The sequence below is a fragment of the Sorex araneus genome, chromosome 6 (genome assembly GCF_027595985.1).
Source record: "Sorex araneus isolate mSorAra2 chromosome 6, mSorAra2.pri, whole genome shotgun sequence".
Classification (NCBI taxonomy): domain Eukaryota; kingdom Metazoa; phylum Chordata; class Mammalia; order Eulipotyphla; family Soricidae; genus Sorex; species Sorex araneus.
Window position 1 is genome coordinate 105,458,439 of NC_073307.1, and position 19,638 is coordinate 105,478,076.

The 19,638-nt window shown below is 41.7% G+C and overlaps 1 protein-coding gene across 1 annotated transcript in view; it reads left to right on the forward strand.

Moving 5' to 3' along the window:
- Nucleotides 1–1,964: 1,964 nt before the first annotated feature.
- Nucleotides 1,965–19,638, forward strand: part of LOC101540441 (tripartite motif-containing protein 6) — a 51,408-nt gene continuing 33,734 nt past the window's right edge. Inside the window, exons 1-6 of the mRNA XM_055143646.1 lie at nucleotides 1,965–2,420; nucleotides 3,212–3,307; nucleotides 3,947–4,177; nucleotides 5,303–5,325; nucleotides 5,877–5,977; nucleotides 6,812–6,838. Of these exons, the coding sequence (XP_054999621.1) occupies nucleotides 1,998–2,420; nucleotides 3,212–3,307; nucleotides 3,947–4,177; nucleotides 5,303–5,325; nucleotides 5,877–5,977; nucleotides 6,812–6,838 (901 nt within the window). The 5' untranslated portion in view covers nucleotides 1,965–1,997. The remainder of the gene's footprint in view (nucleotides 2,421–3,211; nucleotides 3,308–3,946; nucleotides 4,178–5,302; nucleotides 5,326–5,876; nucleotides 5,978–6,811; nucleotides 6,839–19,638) is intronic.

Below are 19,638 nucleotides of genomic sequence, written 5' to 3' on the forward strand. Positions count from 1 at the left end.
TAAGCAAGAAAATTGGGCCTCTTCCTTAATAATGCTAGTTTAACAAAGGTGAAAGACCCTTCTCCAGTATGTCAAGTGAGGTTAAATAGGTATATTCAAAGATATTAAATGCAAACCAAAGAGCCCGCCCTGTTTCAACAGTCTTGATCAATTTGATTAAATATCAGTGTCTCTCAGATAATAGGGAAATGCTTCTCTAATGCCAAGGTTTTTAGTTCCTTTTTCAGTATTATTTTGTATCTTTCATAGAGGGTTATGGAAGGTTAACAAAAATAAGAAGTATAACTCTGTATGAATGTCTTCATTCAAATCTTGAATTTTTTCCCTTGGACTGGCTGCTCCCCTCTCTGGGTGAACCTCAATTTTTAATTTCTTGTGAGGCTGAAGTAGAGTCATGCCAGGCTCCATAAGTTTTGGTTTCCTCTATCAAAAAGCCCTGACTTCTCAGAAAACAGATAAACCGACCCGTGGGAACAGTCTATCAGAATAGGAGGCATGGACAGTGGTTCCCAGCCAAGTAGAGAGGGCATAGGGAGTGGAGTCACGGGACCCAACTGGCACCAGAATTGGAAACATATTGCCAGTTCCTAGAACAATGCTGTTATGTAACCAAACCCTAAATAAACTGCTCAGAATTTAGAGTCGGGGTACTTGTCAAGACTCCACTGCGTTGGACCCTAGCTTGATCTAGCAATAAAGAGGCCTTACATCTGCATCCTCGAGTCTGGTCTGGTCAATGTGCAAGCAGACCTCCCTTCCCAGGACATAACAATCTAAAGGACAGAGTGTTGCTATAATAAATTTTTGGGTTGTTATCTATAGAATAATTAGGTTATTTCCTAGTATTTAATAGGAATGGAGCGATAGCACAGCAGGTAGGTGTTTACCTTGAACGCGGCCGACCCAGGTTTGATTCCTCTGTTCCTCTCAGAGAGCCCAGCAAGCTACCAAGAGTATCCTGCCTGCATAGCAGAACCTGGCAAGCTACCCGTGGTGTATTAGATATGCCAAAAACAGTAACAAGTCTCACAATGGAGACATTACTGGTTCCCACTCAAGCAAATCAATGAACAATGGGATGACAGTGCTGTCGTGCTTAATAGGCCTTTAATGAATACTGTTCTTGTTGCTTTTGCTAAATAAGAAAAAGCTGATGATCAGGTATAGGACCTGGGAGAGCAGCAGAGAACACTGGGTACCAGCACTGAGTCTCACTCTTGCCCCCTTGTCCTACAGCAGTGCCCTGGGCTATGTCCCCCACACAGTATTGCTTTCTTTGTCTGGAGCATTTTCTCTGGGCTTTACTTCTTCAAGGAACCAATGCTATTGGCAGGCAATTTGAGGGGTGTTGAATTTTGTTTGTCTGATGTTGGATCATTCCTGACTGTATTCAGGGATCACTCCTGGTGAGCTCCAGGACCAAATGAAGTGCCCAGGTAGAACCACGGTCAGTGGAGTGCAAAGCAAGCACCTTAACTACTGTGCTATTCCAGTCCCCCAGGGTATGTAGTAGTCTCAGAAACAAACTGATGGTGGTTCATACAGACCACTGATGCAGACAAGAGCCTCCATTTGTCCTTCCAATAGGATTTAAAGAAGCTTTAAGTGTTGCCTAGTAAGGGTGGAAATTTCCATCTCACAAGCTGGAGTACTTTTTAAAAGTTTTTGTTTCTTAGCAAAGTGAAATAATTTTAGCAAATATGAGGAAGGAGAAAGCTAGTGAAAGAGGCCACCGTCTGCTCCAGAAGGGTGAAGGCTGAGAGTACCCTGTAAGGGAAAATGAATGAATTACACAACTCAGGTAGAGATGGGTGTGCCCCCAGAATGGGGATTGCCCTAAAAAAAAAAAAATTTCATGTTGAAATAATTACCTCCATTGTCACTCCTTTTTTCCTTACCCTGACCCTTGTTTCATTTTTTTTTTCCCTTAAAGTCTATCATTAAGAAGCACCTTAGAAATCAGGGTTGAGCAGGCTGGAGCCAGGAGAGAGACAGAGATGACATCAACAGTGTTGGTGGACATACAGGAGGAGGTGACCTGCCCCATCTGCCTGGAGCTCCTGACAGAACCTCTGAGCATAGACTGTGGCCACAGCTTTTGCCAAGCCTGCATCACTGCAAACCACGAGGGATCAGGGACTGGCCAAGAAGGGATGAGCAGCTGCCCTGTGTGCCAGACCAGCTACCAGCCCACGAACCTCCGCCCTAATCGGCATCTGGCCAACATAGCTGAGAGACTCAGAGAGGTGGTGCTGGGCTCAGGAAAGCAACCCATGGTGACTCTCTGTGCAAACCATGGAGAAAAACTCCAGCTGTTCTGTAAAGAGGATGGGAAGGTTATTTGCTGGCTTTGTGAGCGGTCTCAAGAGCACCGTGGTCACCAAACATTCCTCATGGAGGAGGTTGCCCAGGAATATCAGGTAAGACCCATAGATGGGGAGAACAGGGAAGAACAGAGAAGAACAGACTCTTGGCAGGAGCTTCTAACTATGCTCTGATCTGAAGAACCCTTGCCTTATGTACGTGAGGCTGTGGGTTCAACCCCTGGCACTACAAAAGGTAAGGAAAGACGTGCCTATGGCAAGAATAGTAGATACCAGTTTTGTTTCTTTTTTTTTTTTTTTTTTTGATGTTCCATAACACAGCGGGTAGGGCATTTGCTTTGCACATGGCTGACCCAGGTTCAATTCCTCTGCCCCTCTTGGAGAGCCCGGGAAGCTACCGAGAGTATCCCGCCTGCACAGCAGAGCCTGACAAGCTACCCATGCCATATTCTATGTGCCAAAAACTGTAACAAGTCTCACAATGGAGACGTTACTGGTTCCCGCTCGTTACTGGTGCAAATGGATGAACAACGGGACAACAGTGATACAGTGCTAATGTTTCTGACTGCCTGAACTTTAGTTTGCCTGGACTTTTGAGTAGAGGATGTGAGTGGGGTCAAATATGAAGTTCTGGTAGAGGAAATGTGGGGGAAGTGTTGGCAGTGAGAGTAAATCATGTAAATTGCTCTGCGTTATGTTCCTTCTCTAGGAAAAAAAGAGAATGGGCCTGTTTCCATCCTCTTTTTAGAAAATACACTTTGGCCTTCTACATTTTCCATCTAAGGCTATTGCAGGCTTCTCCTGAGAGCAACGTAATCTCTATCCCATCCAATCCGTAAGAGACCATTTATTGCTTGACCCTATTTGACTTAATGTATCTCTTCCAGGAGAAGTTTCAGGAGTCTCTGAAGAAGCTGAGGCAAGAACAGCAGGAAGCAGAGAAACTAAATGCTATTATCAGAGAAAAGAGAGCATCGTGGAAGGTAAAGGATTCTCCCGGAGGGTGTTGTGGGACAGGAACCAGCAGAGGCCGTGGCAGCCCAGGGAAAAGAAGCCTGGTCCTATCTGCTCCACATCTAGCTGAAATAACTCTCCTTTGCCTAGAGTTTGGTGATCTCTATTTAATAAAGAGTCTTCTTGTGGGCAAGAGAAAAAACTAAGAGTGAGAAAACAAACATAGCCAAAGAGTTTTTCAGCTATTATACACCATCCCATAACAGTAAGGCACATCTCTAATTGCTTATTCTAGACCTTGTTCTACAGTTTCAAGTTCTGAAACTTGGAATTCATTTCCTACCAATTCTTAAAATCAGAAGATGCAGAGAGGACCTGAGAGGGCTTGAGAGGCCCTGGAGGCTGCCTGGAATCTAGTCCTCAATCTATAATCTCAGTCCTGTGGAGGAAACCTAAATAGATAAGGCAAACGCAGATTAATGGTCTGGGAAGGGCTGGAGGGAGATGAGATGAGAGAAAAGAACTGGTTCTGCAGGATTAATTCTCCATTGACCCAGGGGAAACTCATCTGGAAAGTTTTGTTAAACCTGACTTCTCCACCGGGAGACAGGAGACGCACTGAAAAACAAACAAGCAAAACGTAGCATTCTCTTTCTCTTCCTTTGAAGAATCAGCTCGGACCTGAGAAACTCAGGATTCAGACAGAGTTTAAGAAACTGAGAAGCATTCTGGACAGAGAGGAGCAGCGGCAGCTGAAAAAGTTGGAGGATGAAGAGAGAAAGGGACTGAGCATTATAGAAAAGGCTGAGCAGGATCTAGTTCTGCAGAGCAAGTCCCTGGAGCAGCTGGTCTCTGATTTGGAGCGTCGGTGTCAGGGGTCCACAATGGAACTGCTGCAGGTAAGACTCAGGGAGCTACGTCCAGTCTACGGAATGACAGGAAAAGTCCTTACTTTTTGACAGTTCCTGATTCAGGGGCAAAAGTTCTTGTTCTATAGTTCTTTTTCTTAAATTGTGCAGGGGTCATAAAGCATGGGATGGTTAAAAATATAAATGCTGGGACCAGAGACATAGTACAGCAGGTAAGGTACTTGCTTTGCATGCTGTAGACCTGGGTTCAATCGCTGCCATTTCATATGGTCCCTGAAGCTCTTCCAGTAGTGATTCCTGAGTGCAGAGCCAGGAGTAACCCCTGAGTATTGCCAGTGTGGCCCTAAAACTTAAATATATATTTAAGCATCTAGTAGCATGCATATATATATATATATGTATATATGTATATGCTAAGAGAATGTCTCATTATTATATCTATATGATGGCCCAAAAAATTTTTTGGTACTATGGAGGAGAGCTGTGTATACAGCTCTTGTGTACTACATTGGAAAGCATCAATGCATATGTTTGTTTTTTTTTTCTTTTTGGATCACACCCAGTGATGCTCAGGGGTTACTCCTGGCTCTGCTCTCAGGAATCACTCCCAGCAATGCTCAGGAGACCATATGGGATGCTGGGAATTGAACCTGGGTCGGCCATGAGCAAGGCAAACGCCCTACCCGCTGTGCTATCACTCTAGCCCCTGCATATATCTTTTGAAATTAAACAAAAATAGTTGAAATTAAAAGCAGAATAATGACTAGAAGAAATAAGAAACAGCTGTATTTCAAGCTTTTGTATCTTGGCATCCAATTTAAGCACCTCAAGAACAAAAATTATAGCTTAAGCATTTGTGGCTCATAATGTACATTTATAAGTATATACCCATACAGTACATGCACAAATACACACACACACAGTGGTAAAAATAAAGACATTAATGAATTAATTAAATTGTTCCCAAGATCCCTACATGGCATTCCAGGACAGTCAGTACTCTGGGTTTTTATGACTGCTCTGGCCTCCATCTAGGACCCGTCTTTATTGCCATCAGCTCATGACATGGTGGGGATGGCTGAGGTACATAGATGAAGTTGTATTGGAGGGCAAAGACCATTACTCCTTGACTTAACTTCTTTCTTTTTTCCCTAGGATTTGAGTGATGTCACAAAAAGGTAAGTGAAGGAGAGCAGAGGTGATTCCTTTGGATTGAAAAAACATCCTTACAGTTTAGACCTTTTTTTCAAGTCTTCTAGTCAGTGAGAAAGGGGGGAGAAATAAAAAACAAGACAGGATATTTAAAACTATGTTGTCTTAATTTATTCATTAGGAGAACGTTGGGGTTCTTCAGATGAGAGTTTGTGAATTCTGTCAAAGAATTTGAATCATGGGAAATCACAAACTGCAAATAGTAATTCTTTTGAGACTAAAGGGTTATCCACTTCTCTGCCCGAGATATGTATTCTCTTTTCTGTAGTCTCCATGATGGAAAGGAAGAAACTATTATTATTGTTCTTTGCAAGAAAAAGCAACACAAAAAAATTTTAATGAGCCTTTTAGATTAACTTTCATTAAAATTTACAAAGATGGTAAGCAACTAATGAGTCCATTTGCAAAATTATGCTCATTTTCTTTAAACAAAGAATGTTGAAATTCACCAAGAGGCAGGACAGGGGTGAGAGCCTGTTGTTAGAGGTCAGTAGTGTAAGATTTTTTCATCTTATAGGAGTGAGTTGTGGACCCTGAAGAAACCAGAAACTCTCCCCACGAAGCTGAAGAGTGGATTTCGAGCGCCGGATCTGAAAAAGGTTTTGCGAGTGTTTAGAGGTGAGATGATTCAGAGGACAAAGGTTGTATGTATGATAATTGACGTGTTTATGTGAGAATTAAATAGATAAGAAGGTGCAGTAGTATATTTGATAGTTAGGACTTACATAATGTACTAAAGAGGTTGTAGTTTTAGTGGGGAATTGTGTGTTCCCCACTTAAAGAATCAGTGTTCCCTGCTACAACATTCGATCAAGTAAGGGGAGAGAGAGAGAGAGTATAGCAACAATCTAAAATAGTGGCTTCTAAGTGGATGGACATGGAGAGTATCATGTTAAGTTGAAATGAGTCAGAAAGAGACGGACAGACATAAAATGACTACACTAATTTATGGAATATAAAATAACATAATATGAGTCTAACATCCAAGGACAGTATAGATATTCAAGGACAGTCTAGACAAGGGTCAGTAAGATTGTGCCATGGTTGGAAGCCTGCCTTATGAGCTGGGGGAGACGGCAGCTGGGATAGGGATGGGACCACCAAGTCAATGATGGTTGGAGGGATTGCTTAGGATGGGAGATGTGTACTGAAAGTAGATAAAGGACCAAATATGATGGCCTCTCAGTATCTGTATTGCAAACCATAATGCCCATAAGTAAAGAGAGAGAGTAAGTGGGAAATTGTCTGTCATAGAGGCAGGGGGAGGGAGACTGGGGACATTGTGGTGGAAAATGTACACTGGTGGAGGGATGGGTGTTCCATCATTGTATGACTGAAACTCAGACTGAAAGCTTTGTAACCTTAGCTCACTGTGATAAGAGAAATTTTTTTAAGTAAAATAAAATAGTTGCTTCTCCACAACAGTGTTAACTTGACTTTTTATCACTGCAGAGTTGACAGATGTCCAGAGCTACTGGGGTAAGTAGAAACCATGGCCTGTTTGAGTTGATCTGTTGTCCTCTGTCACATATTCCTCCCCAAGCCTACCTGCATGCAGTGGGGTATTTATCCCTCTAGTCATCCTCCCGTCATAGTTTCCTGTCACCCACTTACTGTGATTCTGTTACCAGTCCTCATCCGCTGATGTTGTTCCTTTCACTACAGTGGACGTGACTCTGAATCCACACACGGCTACTTTAAATCTTGTGCTGGCTAAAAACCGGAGGCAGGTGAGGTACATAGGTGGTGAGCTGTCTGGGTCTTCTCTGGAAGAGTATTATGACTGCAGTGTCTTGGGCACGCAGCACTTCTCCTCAGGAAAACATTACTGGGAGGTAGATGTCACCAAGAAGACAGACTGGATCCTGGGGGTCTGCAGTCATTCAGTGGAATCTACAGTCTCTTTCAATCAGTTTGCACACAGTCGGAATGCTTACTCTAGATATCAACCTCAGAGTGGATTCTGGGTGATTGGGCTACATCACGAGCACGAATACCGCGCCTATGAGGACTCCTCGACATCCCTGCTTCTCTCCATGACTGTGCCCCCACGCCGTGTGGGTGTGTTCTTGGACTATGAAGCCGGCACTGTCTCCTTTTACAACATTACAAACCATGGCTTCCCCATCTATACCTTCTCTAAATATTACTTTCCTTCCTCCCTTTATCCGTATTTTAATCCTTGTAACTGTGTGGTCCCAATGACCCTGCGTCGTCCAGGCCCTTAAACATCTGTTTTCTCCACTTTCAGCAGACACTCAGTTTAACCTCTGTGTCTCCCTTCTGACTTATTTTTCAATGTTCTTTTCATTTTTTCAGTGCTAGGATATAGTAGTGCTGACAGTGAAAAAAGCGAATTGCACGTCTTAAGATGGGGAGAATAAAATAACATTTGTTGTTAAGGATGATACTTAATGGAGATTATTTTTGATGTGATATGGAATCAAGTGTGGAAAGATTCCATCTTTAATTTGCTATAAGTTTTGTCATGTGAAGTTGAATTTTAACAGGTCATCTTTTTTTATTTTTTATTTTTTTTATTTTTTGAGTTACATCCAGCAATGTGTTACTCCTGGCTCTGCACTCAGGAATCATGCCTGGTGGTGCTCAGGGGACCATATGGGATGCTGTGAATCGAACCCGGGTGGGCTGCGTGCAAGGCAAACACCCTACCCACTGTGTTATAGCTCCAGCCCCAACAGGTCATCTTTATGATAATGAGATAATCATGTCATTTTTTGGTGTTATTGGAATGTCCTAATTTGTTTTTCTTGACTTGCGTTCTTAAATCTAGCAAACATTCCTGAAATATACTACTGTCACTATATGTTCAATACTGTATTTGTTTTTGCTAGTACTCTGTTCAGTTTTGTTTTCATCTATCCTTGTAAAAGAAATTGACCTGTAATTTTGCATTCTTGCAGCATCTTTATTGGTTTTTTATAAAATGCAAACATGGGTAAAGGAATTTCAATATTATTTGTAAAGTAAATATATCAGACTGAATGCTAAAAATGTTAGTTATTTTTGGATCAAATTACAGAAGATTCTAACTTAACATTAAAATGTATGGGAATTTTCAAAATATATGAAACATAATTGGAAGATTTAGAAAACAAAAGAATTTTCCCAAACTATTGAAGAAAAAAGAGAGAAAGAGAAAATATAAATCCAATTAAGACTTTTCTCCCAGAAGTGAAGGAAAATATAAAGAGAAAATAAGATTTATGTATTGCACTATCAGGAAGAGAAAGATTTTTTAGCTTTTTACACTTCCTTTTCTTTATAGTAAAAATATGAGCAGATAGTAAATCAGTTGCTGTGATTTGGGAAGAGAATGCTATATGCTTTTGAAGCCTGTTGTAAAAGGAATTGCAAAGTAGATGTAAGGGTGGAAGTGACTATCAAGTTGACTAGAGCTAGAGCGAGTGTCCTAGCCAAGAGCCACCAGTGCCTACTGAGAATTTCAGATGTGACCAGTCTGAGTTAATGTTATTACATGTAACATGCACTAAGATTTTGAAAAGTTAGCTCAAAACTAATATAAAATTTTTTATTAATAACTTATATTGTATAGAGCAATGATATTTGGATATATTTGATAAAACAAAATGCACACCTACTTTCGCCTGTTTTGTTTTATTTCATTGGTGTGGAATCTAGAAAATTTTAAGTAATACCTGTGGCTTATGTACTTCCATTTGACAGCTTTTCCTATTCTGTGTTTTCTTTTTGGGAGTTGAGGAAAGCCCAAGCAGTGCTCAAGGATCCTGGGGGACACATTGAGAGATCCTTGACTAATTAGGCCAGAAGGTTTAATAGTTGAGCCCAACAATTCAATTCTGCTTGTTTCAATTGTCAGAGAATTAAAAAAAAAAAAAGAAATGTTACCAAGATTTATATTATTTCCAGAAACACCCTACCAGAGAAATCTTACCTTTATAATTACACAGCATCTGGTCTTTGTCATATAAACCAACCTCTCTGCTACATGAATCTTCTATTGAACTCCAGGCCCTGATCCTAGTCTAAGCGCAAGAATTAGACCCCATTTGCAATAGAAATTGCATCCTTATAGGTTCTTCATATGAGCACAGTTCAGTTAATTATTTTCTACAAGGATGAAGGCATTATGCTCCCTCACTTCAAACTGTCCTACAAAGCTATATATTAAAAACAGTATAGTGGGCTGGAGCAATAGCACAGCAGGTAGGGCATTTGCCTTGTATGCAGCCGACCTGGGTTCGAGTCCCAGCATCCCATATGGTCCCCTGAGCACTAACAGGAGTAATTCCTGAGTGCAGAGCCAGGAGTAATTCCTGTGCATCACTGGGTGTGACCCAAAAAGCAAAAAAAAAAAAAAAAAAAGTATAGTATTAGATTAAAGCAGATATACATCTCAATATAATCAAATTAAGAAACCAGAGGGCCAAAGGGATAACATAGTAGATAGGGAGATTACCTTGCATGCATCCAGCCTGAGTCCATATGGTCTCCCATGCACCACCAGGAGTGATCCCTGAATGCGGAACTATTGTAATCCCTTGTCTTGGCAGGGTGTGCCCCCACAAAAAAAAATTTTGAGTCAGACCCGGAGATGCACAAGGGTCACTCCTGGCTCTGCACTCAGGAATTACCTCTGGTGGTGCTCAGGGGACCATATGGGATGCTGGAAATTGAACCCGGGTTGGCCACATACAAGGCAAACGCCCTACCTGCTGTGCTATCGCTCCAGCCCCCACCCCCCAAAAAAAATATTTTTAAAGAATTAAGTTCTCACCATATGCAGACAATTTATGACCAAAAACCAAGAGTATAAAATGGAGAAAGAAAAATCTTCAATAAGCAGCAGTGGGGAAACTAGATAGTCACACGAAAAGGGGGAAAATTGGGTATACCATGCACAAACAATAACTCAAAATTCCTTACAGAATTGAAGGTCAGACTTAAAGCCATAAAATATAATTAAGACATTGGCAATATTCCATTACATTAACAACTTCAATGATGGTTTGAGGGATTGAAACATTAGAAAGGAAAAGAAAGACAAATGAGTGGGATTATATTCAGATACCTTTAGCAGAACAAAAGAAGCCATTATTAAAATGAAAAGATTTATATGTAAGGACCTAGCAATTCTACAATATAAAAGCAAACAATTTTATCAAAATGTGGGGAGAAGTGCTGAATTGATATTTCGTCAAATTAAACATTTTCATGACCAAAAGGTACTTGAAAAATATGTTCATTATCAGAAAATGAAAATCTGAGCTATAACAATAGATTGTCTTACACTTGTGAAAATGGCTTTTATTAAAGCAGCCACTTTTAAAAAATAAAAAATAAAGCAGCCACTTTATTATAAAGTGTAGACAGTATGAAAGAAACCATTGATCAATGCTGGTGGGGATATTAGTTCGTTCAGTCTCTGCAAAACATATGAAGGATATATGCAAACAATGAGGCAGAGGAAAGGGACATGAAAAAAGCAATCCCATTCACAATCGTGCCCCACAAAATCAGGTACCTCGGAATCAGCTTAACCAAGGAAGTAAAAGACCTTTACAAAGAAAACTACATAACGCTACTCCATGAAATCAAAGAGGACATGGGGAAATGGAAACATATACCCTGCTCGTGGATAGGGAGAATCAATGTTGTCAAAATGGCAATACTCCCTAAAGCATTATACAGATTCAATGCGATCCCTATAAGTATACCCATGACATTCTTCAAAGAAATGGATCAAGCAATCCTAAAATTCATATGGAATAACAAACGTCCAAGGATAGCTAAAACAATTCTTGGGAAAAAGATGATGGGTGGCATCACCATCCCCAACCTCAAACTTTACTACAAAGCAGTAACAATTAAAACAGCATGGTACTGGAACAAAGGCAGAGCCGTAGACCAATGGAACAGGGTGGAATATCCCTACACACAACCCCAAATGTATGACCATCTAATCTTTGATAAGGGAGCAAGAGATGTGAAGTGGAGCAAGGAAAGCCTCTTTAACAAATGGTGCTGGCACAACTGGACAACCACATGCAAAAAAATGGGTTTAGACCTTGACCTGACACCATGCACAAAAGTCAGATCAAAATGGATTAAAGACCTCAACATTAGACCACAAACCATAAGGTACATTGAAGACAAGGTCGGCGAAACCCTCCACGATATTGAAGATAAAGGTATCTTCAAAGGTGACACGGAACTAAGCAATCTAGTAAAAACAGAGATCAACAAATGGGACTACATTAAACTAAAAAGCTTCTGCACCGCAAGAGATACAGTGACCAGAATCCAAAGACTATCCACAGAATGGGAAAGGATATTTACACAATACCCATCAGATAAGGGGTTGATATCAATGGTATATAAAGCACTGGTTGAACTCTACAAGAAGAAAACATCCAACCCCATCAAAAAATGGGGCGAAGAAATGAACAGAAACTTTACCAAGGAAGAAATACGAATGGCCAAAAGGCACATGAAAAAGTGCTCTGCATCACTAATCATCAGAGAGATGCAGATCAAAACAACTTTGAGATACCACCTCACACCACAGAGACTAGCACACATCCAAAAGAACAAAAGCAACCGCTGTTGGAGAGGATGTGGGGAGAAAGGGACCCTTCTTCACTGCTGGTGGGAATGCCGACTGGTTCAGCCCTTCTGGAAAACAATTTGGACGACTCTCAAAAAATTAGATATTGAATTCCCATTTGACCCAGCAATACCACTGCTGGGAATATATCCCAGAGAGGCAAAAAAGTACAATCGAAACAACATCTGCACATGTATGTTCATCGCAGCACTGTTTACAATAGCCAGAATCTGGAAAAAACCCGAATGCCCCAGAACGGATGACTGGTTGAGGAAACTTTGGTACATCTATACAATGGAATACTATGCAGCTGTTAGAAAAAAGGAGGTCAAGAATTTTGTAGTCAAGTGGATGGGCATGAAAAGTTTCATGCTGAGTGAAATGAGTCAGAAAGAGAGAGACAGACATAGAAAGATTGCACTCATCTATGGTATATAGAATAACAGAGTGGGAGACTAACACCCAAGAACTGTAGAAATAAGTACCAGGAGGTTGACTCCATGGCTTCGAGGCTGGCCTCACGTTCCGGGGAAAGGTCAACTCAGAGAAGCGATCACCAACTACATTGTAGTCGAAGGCCATGTGGGGGAAGGGAGTTGCGGGCTGAATGAGGGCTAGAGACTGAGCACAGCAGCCACTCAACACCTTTATTGCAAACCACAACAGCTAATTAGAGAGAGAAAACAGAAGGGAATGCCTTGCCACAGTGGCAGGCTGGGCTGGGGGGGAGATGGGATTTGGGAGGGTGGGAGGGACACTGGGTTTACGGGTGGTGGAGAATGGGCACTGGTGAAGGGATGGGTTCCCAAACTTTGTATGAGGGAAGTATAAGCACAAAAGTGTATAAATCTGTAACTGTACCCTCACGGTGATTCTCTAAATAAAAATAAATAAATTTAAAAAATAAAAAAAAAAATCTAGAATTCCAGAAGTATGCTGCAGCTTTAGTGGCTGCACAAGCTCTTCTGATAGTCAAAATGAGCAGTGGAAGATATGTGACCTAGTGACTGCCCCTGGCAGGTGGGCTTGAATGGTGGTGGGAGAATTCAAGCAAAACATTATGCCCCAAATGAAAGAGAGAGTATTGGGAAAATTGTCTGTCATAGAGGCAAGGTGAGGACCTGGGATGAGGAGAGGGGAAGCCTGGGAACATTGGTGGTAGAAAATGTGCATTAGTGGAGGAGTGGATGTTTGATCATTGTATGGCTGAATCTCAAACACTGTATCTCACAGTGATTCAATAAATAAATAAATGAATAAAAAAAGAAAATAATAAATGCCTTATAGGCCAAAAAAAAAAAAACATATGAAGGACTTCCAGGTATTAAAAATAGATCAGTTTCTTGAAATAGTAATTTATTTAGATCTGTACCTAAGGACTAAAAAAGTGGGGCCAGAGCCATAGTACAGCCAGCAGGTAGGGTGTTTGATTTTACGTGGCTAACCCAGTTTTGATCCCTTGCATCCCATATTGTCCCCTGAGTACTCCCAAGAGTAGTTCCTGAGTGCAGAGCCAGGAGCAACCCCAGATTATCACTGGGTGTGACCCCCAAAGAAGCATAAATAAATAAAGATATGGCCATATCTGTGTAAATTGCAGCACTGTTTAGGTAGAATATGGAAACAAACCAAGTACAGGATCAGTAGATAAGAGAGTCATTTGTGTACACTGAAATTCCAGTCAGTTGTCAGGAAAGAAGAATTTTTGCTTTTTTTGTAACAACATGGATGAAAATAGAGGGGTTGTGCACTAAGCAAAGTAAAACAGAAGGAGAAAGACAAATAGTAGATCTTGTTCATGTCTAGATAATAAATAAGGCAAGGGGACAGACAGTACTGAACAAATGCAGTTCCTGAACCTGACTATATAACTAGATTACCAAAGGGGAGCTGTTGTTTTGGGACTACACCCAGCATGCTCAGGGTCTACTGGCTCTGTCCTCACAAACTACTCCTGGTGGGGCTCAAAAAGCATAGGGTGGGGGCTCGTATGGTTTGGGGGGATCAAACCCAGTTGGCTGCATGCAAAGCATGCACCATACTCCACCATGCCAGGCCAAGTCGGGGCAATTTTTATGCAATATTTTTCTAAATTGCTCATAGATGAGAATTTTCTAAAAGAAGGTTAGATGTCATGGTAAGAACACGGTCACTGAAGTTTTACAGAATTAGAGCCAGTAAGTGTTGGTGTCCAAGAGATCATGAGGACGAGTCCGTGGACGCTGCCCTGCAAGCAGGAAGCAGAACCAGGATCCCCACTTTGAACTAAGTGGGCAAGCTGAAGCTTGGGACGCCAGCCTGGTCATACATTAAGTTCTGGCAATACAAAGAAGCAGTCCTCCCCTCCCATATATCTCAGACCTTAACCTTTAAATGAAAACATTCTCCCATCCTGTTTATCACAGACCCCAGGTGTGAGGAGGTCCTGACCTAAGAGCCTAAAGTGATGGACCATGTTTTCCTCCCGGAGTTTGTAATCATAAACATGGCAAAACAATGTGTACTTTGATAGTGCTCATCCTATACTTCCACGGTTCCTTGTTTTGATTCTTTCTGCTCTGTTGTATCTCTTAGAGGTGATTAGGAGAGCATATAAGAGGAGGCTGCAAAAGCTGCTCTGGTTCTCTGAGCCTTGGCCCTTGGTGCTTTTGCATTCCTCTTGAGCATCTTGCCTCTGCTCTTTGGACCAACCGACGTATCACTTCTTGCAACAAGTAAGAATAATAGTGACAAGGGAGTTCACTATTTTTTACATTTTTATTTATTCATCTAACTTTTCCTTTGTCAGTACTTTGGTTTCCATTTTTTATAGACGCTTATTTTATTACATGGTGGGGTTTGTTGAACCCTAACGTGGTTTGTAGGAGAAACTCCTTTATATTTACTTTGCTATGATAATGGTGGAGACCACATCATTTCACAAGGTATTTTTTTAGATAACCCTGTACAGACCTAAGTCATAGAGTTCCTTACAGTGACCTTGGTGCCAATCTTTTCCTTTCTGCACTCTTTAGAGACTCACAGGGAATCGTGTAGTACTTGTGTCTAAAGTTGCCAACCTACCTGACCACATCAAGTTTCTTAAAAACACCTGAAATTTTATTTTTTGTACAGGGGCCATCACTTCTTTGCCAAATGCTCATAATTTGTTCCCTATGAACCTGAATCTGAAGTATGACTTGTGGGCCTTATCATTGGTGTGGAGACTTATCCATAGGCTTACATGCTTTCCAAACAGATATACCACAGTCAGGATCTGCAGTCAATCTCACTGTGATGTCGCAGAATGGGAGTTGAACTCCCACAGTGACCAAACCTGCTGCGAGAATGCAATTGCAAGGCACTCTTTATTGCAAGGCTCTCTATTGCTAGCTCGAGCTAAGGTCTGACAAAGACCCTGACCCAAGTTCCAGGGAACATTGTATCTAATGTGGTTACATAGCAGAGTTGGCAGTTTTCCCAAGAATTCTGACGAAGCAGTTGCAAGTCTGTGAGCTAATCGGTCATGCCCACCTGCTCTGCTCTTAGATATCCTACTTATCATAGAACTGTCTAGAGGCGGCCAGGGAATTTTCAGCATCAGCCAAGGACAGCCTCAGGGAATTCTTTGGGGAGGAGGAAGGGGAAGTAGAAACTCCAGCTACTGCTCGTTTTGCTGAAGTGCAGCCTGTCATGGCACATAGGAGGTTCTTTCTCGGCCTCACAACTACTATTCAGCCCTTTCAGGGATTCAGTATGATGCAGTGACATTCATACATCTTACATCTATGCATTCAATGTGACCAAAGCTTTTCCTATGTAGTATTTCTTCAAATTTTACATTATTTCCAGGAGATATCGATGGCAGTGTTAACTATTTCATTTTCAGATTGATAAATGTATTTGGGGGCATCAAGTAGAGGGCAAACCAGCAGTGCTGTGTTTCCTGACTCTTGTTATGGTCTGAGGATGATAATCTCCCCTCTCCAAACCACACAAAGAGTCCAGCCAGGAATGCAAAACACAAGGAAAGTTTATTCAAGACAGCTGGCTGGGGTCAAGCTCTCAGGCACACAGGTCAAAGCAAGACCCTGACAAAGGGAAAAGCTGCAAGTTTTATACTCAATGCGTGGGTCACAGTCCATGCTTACAGGTTCAAAGAAAAACATAAGTAAAAATGCAAATTTCAGCATTATTTCACACAACACAATAAACAGTTACAGACAGTTCATCTTATTCTGTTTTCCAGGCCATTCTGGGGATTGTTCCTCCCTCCCCTGCTCCCGTCTGGGTGGTTTCTATAGATACTGTCCAAGGCCAAGTTTTCAGCTCAGACATTCTTCCCCAGCAGGGGGGTGGGGGGGGGCGTGGAGGGAGAAGCAGAATTCTGAGAACCAAGGTCCAGTTATCAGCCCAAGTGTCCTTTGCTCCCAGATGACCAAGGAGGGGAAAGAACAGGGTTTAAAGAAAAGCAAGATGTTTTAAAAAGAAAAACAAGATGTGGAGCAAGATGGAGTTGCTTCTGTCTCTCTCTGTGTCCAATACTCTGTGCTCAAGGACCTTTCCTGGTGATCCTATGTGGCCCCAGAGATCGAAGTAGGTTTGATCTCTGCAAGGCAAAAATGCCCTAATCTGTGTCCTACCTGACTCTAAACGTAAACACTCTTTCTCTCTCTCTCTCTCTCTCTCTCTCTCTCTCTCTCTCTCTCTCTCTCTCTCTCTCTCTCTCTCTCTCTCTCTCTCACACACACACACACACACACACCCTCCGAAGGTCATTCAGAAGCTAAGTGAAAAGGTACAAATACATTTCTTCTGGCTCTAGAATCTGGACTCCATTTTCTTCTGCAGGATCCTCAGTGAAGAGGGATCAGATATTGGTGAGACATAAGGTGATGCGTGTTGGGTCAGACCTTCTTGTCTTTTTATAAAAGAGATCTGGGAATAGAAACTGAGATCTGTTTCGAAGAAAACAAAGAGTGTGCTCTGTGTTCCAAATATGACCGGAATACAATCACATATGCTTACGGTGATGAGAGCCCAGGCAAGTGTGTGCACCACTTGGCCTGTTGTGGCCAGGATTAAATTTGGGTGCTGGTATCAGTTCAGAATAAGGAGAGAAAGGAAGAGTGCTGTGAAGAAGGAGCACCATGGAAGAAGAGTGGTTACATCTGAGGAGAGTGGTTTGGTATCTGTTTCAGTCTCTTACCTACCAGTTCAGAGCCTCACTGTACTTCCAAACCCTGCATCAATGCTAGAGAAGAAGCTATCTGCTCTTCGTGTAGTGTTATGTCCCAGGAAGGGAATTTCACTCGCACATCGACCAGACCAGACGTGAGGATGCAGATGCAAGGCACTCTTTATTGCTAGCTGGAGCTAGGGTCCAAGTCTCATCCGATACAATGGAGTCTTGACAAAGACCCCGACCCAAGTTGCAGAGAACATTGTATGGCATATTGTTACATAAGCAATGTTTGGCAGTTTTCCCAAGAATTTCGGAGAAGCAGTCACAAGTCTGTGAGCTAATTGGTCATGCCAACCTGCTGTGTCCAGAGATACCCTACTCATATCTCTGTATATAGGACTGGCTAGAGGCATCTGGGGCCTTTTCCAGCTTCGGCCAAGGACAGCCCTCAGGGAATTCTTTGGGGGGGAGCAGGAAGGGGAAACAGAAACTTAGGCCTACTTCCTCTTTTGCTGAAGTGCAGCCTGTCATGGCACATAAGAAGTTCTTTATCGACCTCACATTAGTCATTTACTTCGAGTCAACATCAGCAAATTTTTTATCATTTCAGAACGAGCGTGCATGTGACTGAGGCTACTGGGGTAAGAAGTTGCTGGAAATTCAAGTCAGTAGGTTCTGATCCCTTTCAACAGTTTATACGTTCAGTTATATCTTGGAATTTTTGCCCGTGTGTAATCTGCTCCCTCCACCTTTCTTTTCCCTCAGTTTAGGATTTACTTCTCCTTGGAATGTTCTTTGGAATTGAGTTAGTAGGAGGTGTGTTTCTTAGATATTTACTCTATTTTGTAAGGACTTGAGTGATAGCACAGCGGGTAGGGTGTTTGCATTGCATGCAGCACACCCAGGTTCAATTCCCCCATCCCTCTCGGAGAGCCCAGGAAGCTACCGAGGGTATCCCACCTGGCAAGCTCCCCGTGGCATATTCAATATGCCAAAAACAGTAACAACAAGTCTCACAAGGGAGACGTTACTGGTGCCTGCTCAAGCAAATTGTTGAACAACAGGACGACAATGCTACAGTAATTGTGAAAAAAGACACCAAATTACTCCTGAAGACAGAGCAATGTTGGCTTCCATCATCTATTTTATCACTGATTTGAAGAGATAAGATGAAACCCTGAAGGACTATGTTCTCTAGGACAGTCCATGGTCATCCACCACTTCCTGCCATCTACTATGGAGTATTTTAGTGAATATCTCTTAGTTGCCCAGAATATGTCACTTACTTTAGAGAGTCAAAGAAAGAATCATATAAACAAGATATGGTATGTCTATTGTTTGAGTTCAAACTTCGATTTTGTCTCCATTTTCATAAGGTATGTATGACAAGTATATCCTGAATGTCTTTTTATTAAAATTCAAATTGGCATTTAAAACTGTACTTAAAGTCTTCATATTGTTATACATATTAAATGTCACTCAACATAAAGCAGCTGTAGCACCATAATCTCCCTGACCCTGGGACAGCTATTCTTTATATATATCTTTATAAAGTCTATTAGTTATCTTTAATTCTTAGGATAACATTCTTAGGGGCTGGAGTGATAGTACAGCGGGTAGGGCGTTTGCCTTGCACGCGGCCGACCCAGGTTCGATTCTCAGCATCCCATATGGTCCCCAGAGCACCGCCAGAAGTAATTCCTGAGTGCAAAGCCAGGAGTAACCCCTGAGTATCACCAGGTGTGACCCAAAAAGCCAAAAATAATAATAATAACATTCTTAAAAGGGACTGCCTTTTTGCATAAAGACTTTTTTTTGGTAAAACTCTTACAAATTCAATATATGTTCCAGCTCAAGCTTCCTTCCTCCCTTTTAAAATGGTTTAAAAACCAGGATGGTGCCTTGCACGCAGCCCACTCCCGTTTGAAATCCTCTACTTAGAGTCCCAACTGTTGAAAGCACTGCCAAGAGTGATTCCTGAGCACGGAACCAGAAAAGTAAGCCCTGAGCACTGCCAGTTAGTTATGGTCCCTAAACTGACTAAACTGAATTAAACTAAACTGAATAAAAATCAAGACAGGGACATAGATGTAATTCAATGAGCAAAAGTGTATGTCTTGAATGCAAGAAGTCCAGGTTTGGGACTTCTTGAAGTCAGGATCCTGGGACCACAGGATCTTGAGCCAAGTTACAGAGCCAGGACTTGCCCTCAACACCCTGGATTTGGAAAAAAACAAAATGAGGAATAGACTTACTCATCATAGTAAATATAACACATAAAAATAACATTTTTCTTAGAAATGTGGGAGCTATAAATTATACAGCAACTGCATATAACCTGCATCACATTAAAGCAGAGAGAGGGAGAGAGAATTCTTAATCCTAGATAAACTTAAAAAATATTGCATGATTGCATTTTGACTGTGAACTGAGCTACAACCTCGTGCAGCCCGGGGAGGGATTTTTTTCCCTCTCCACCCCATTTTTCTGAGCGAAAATGGCGGC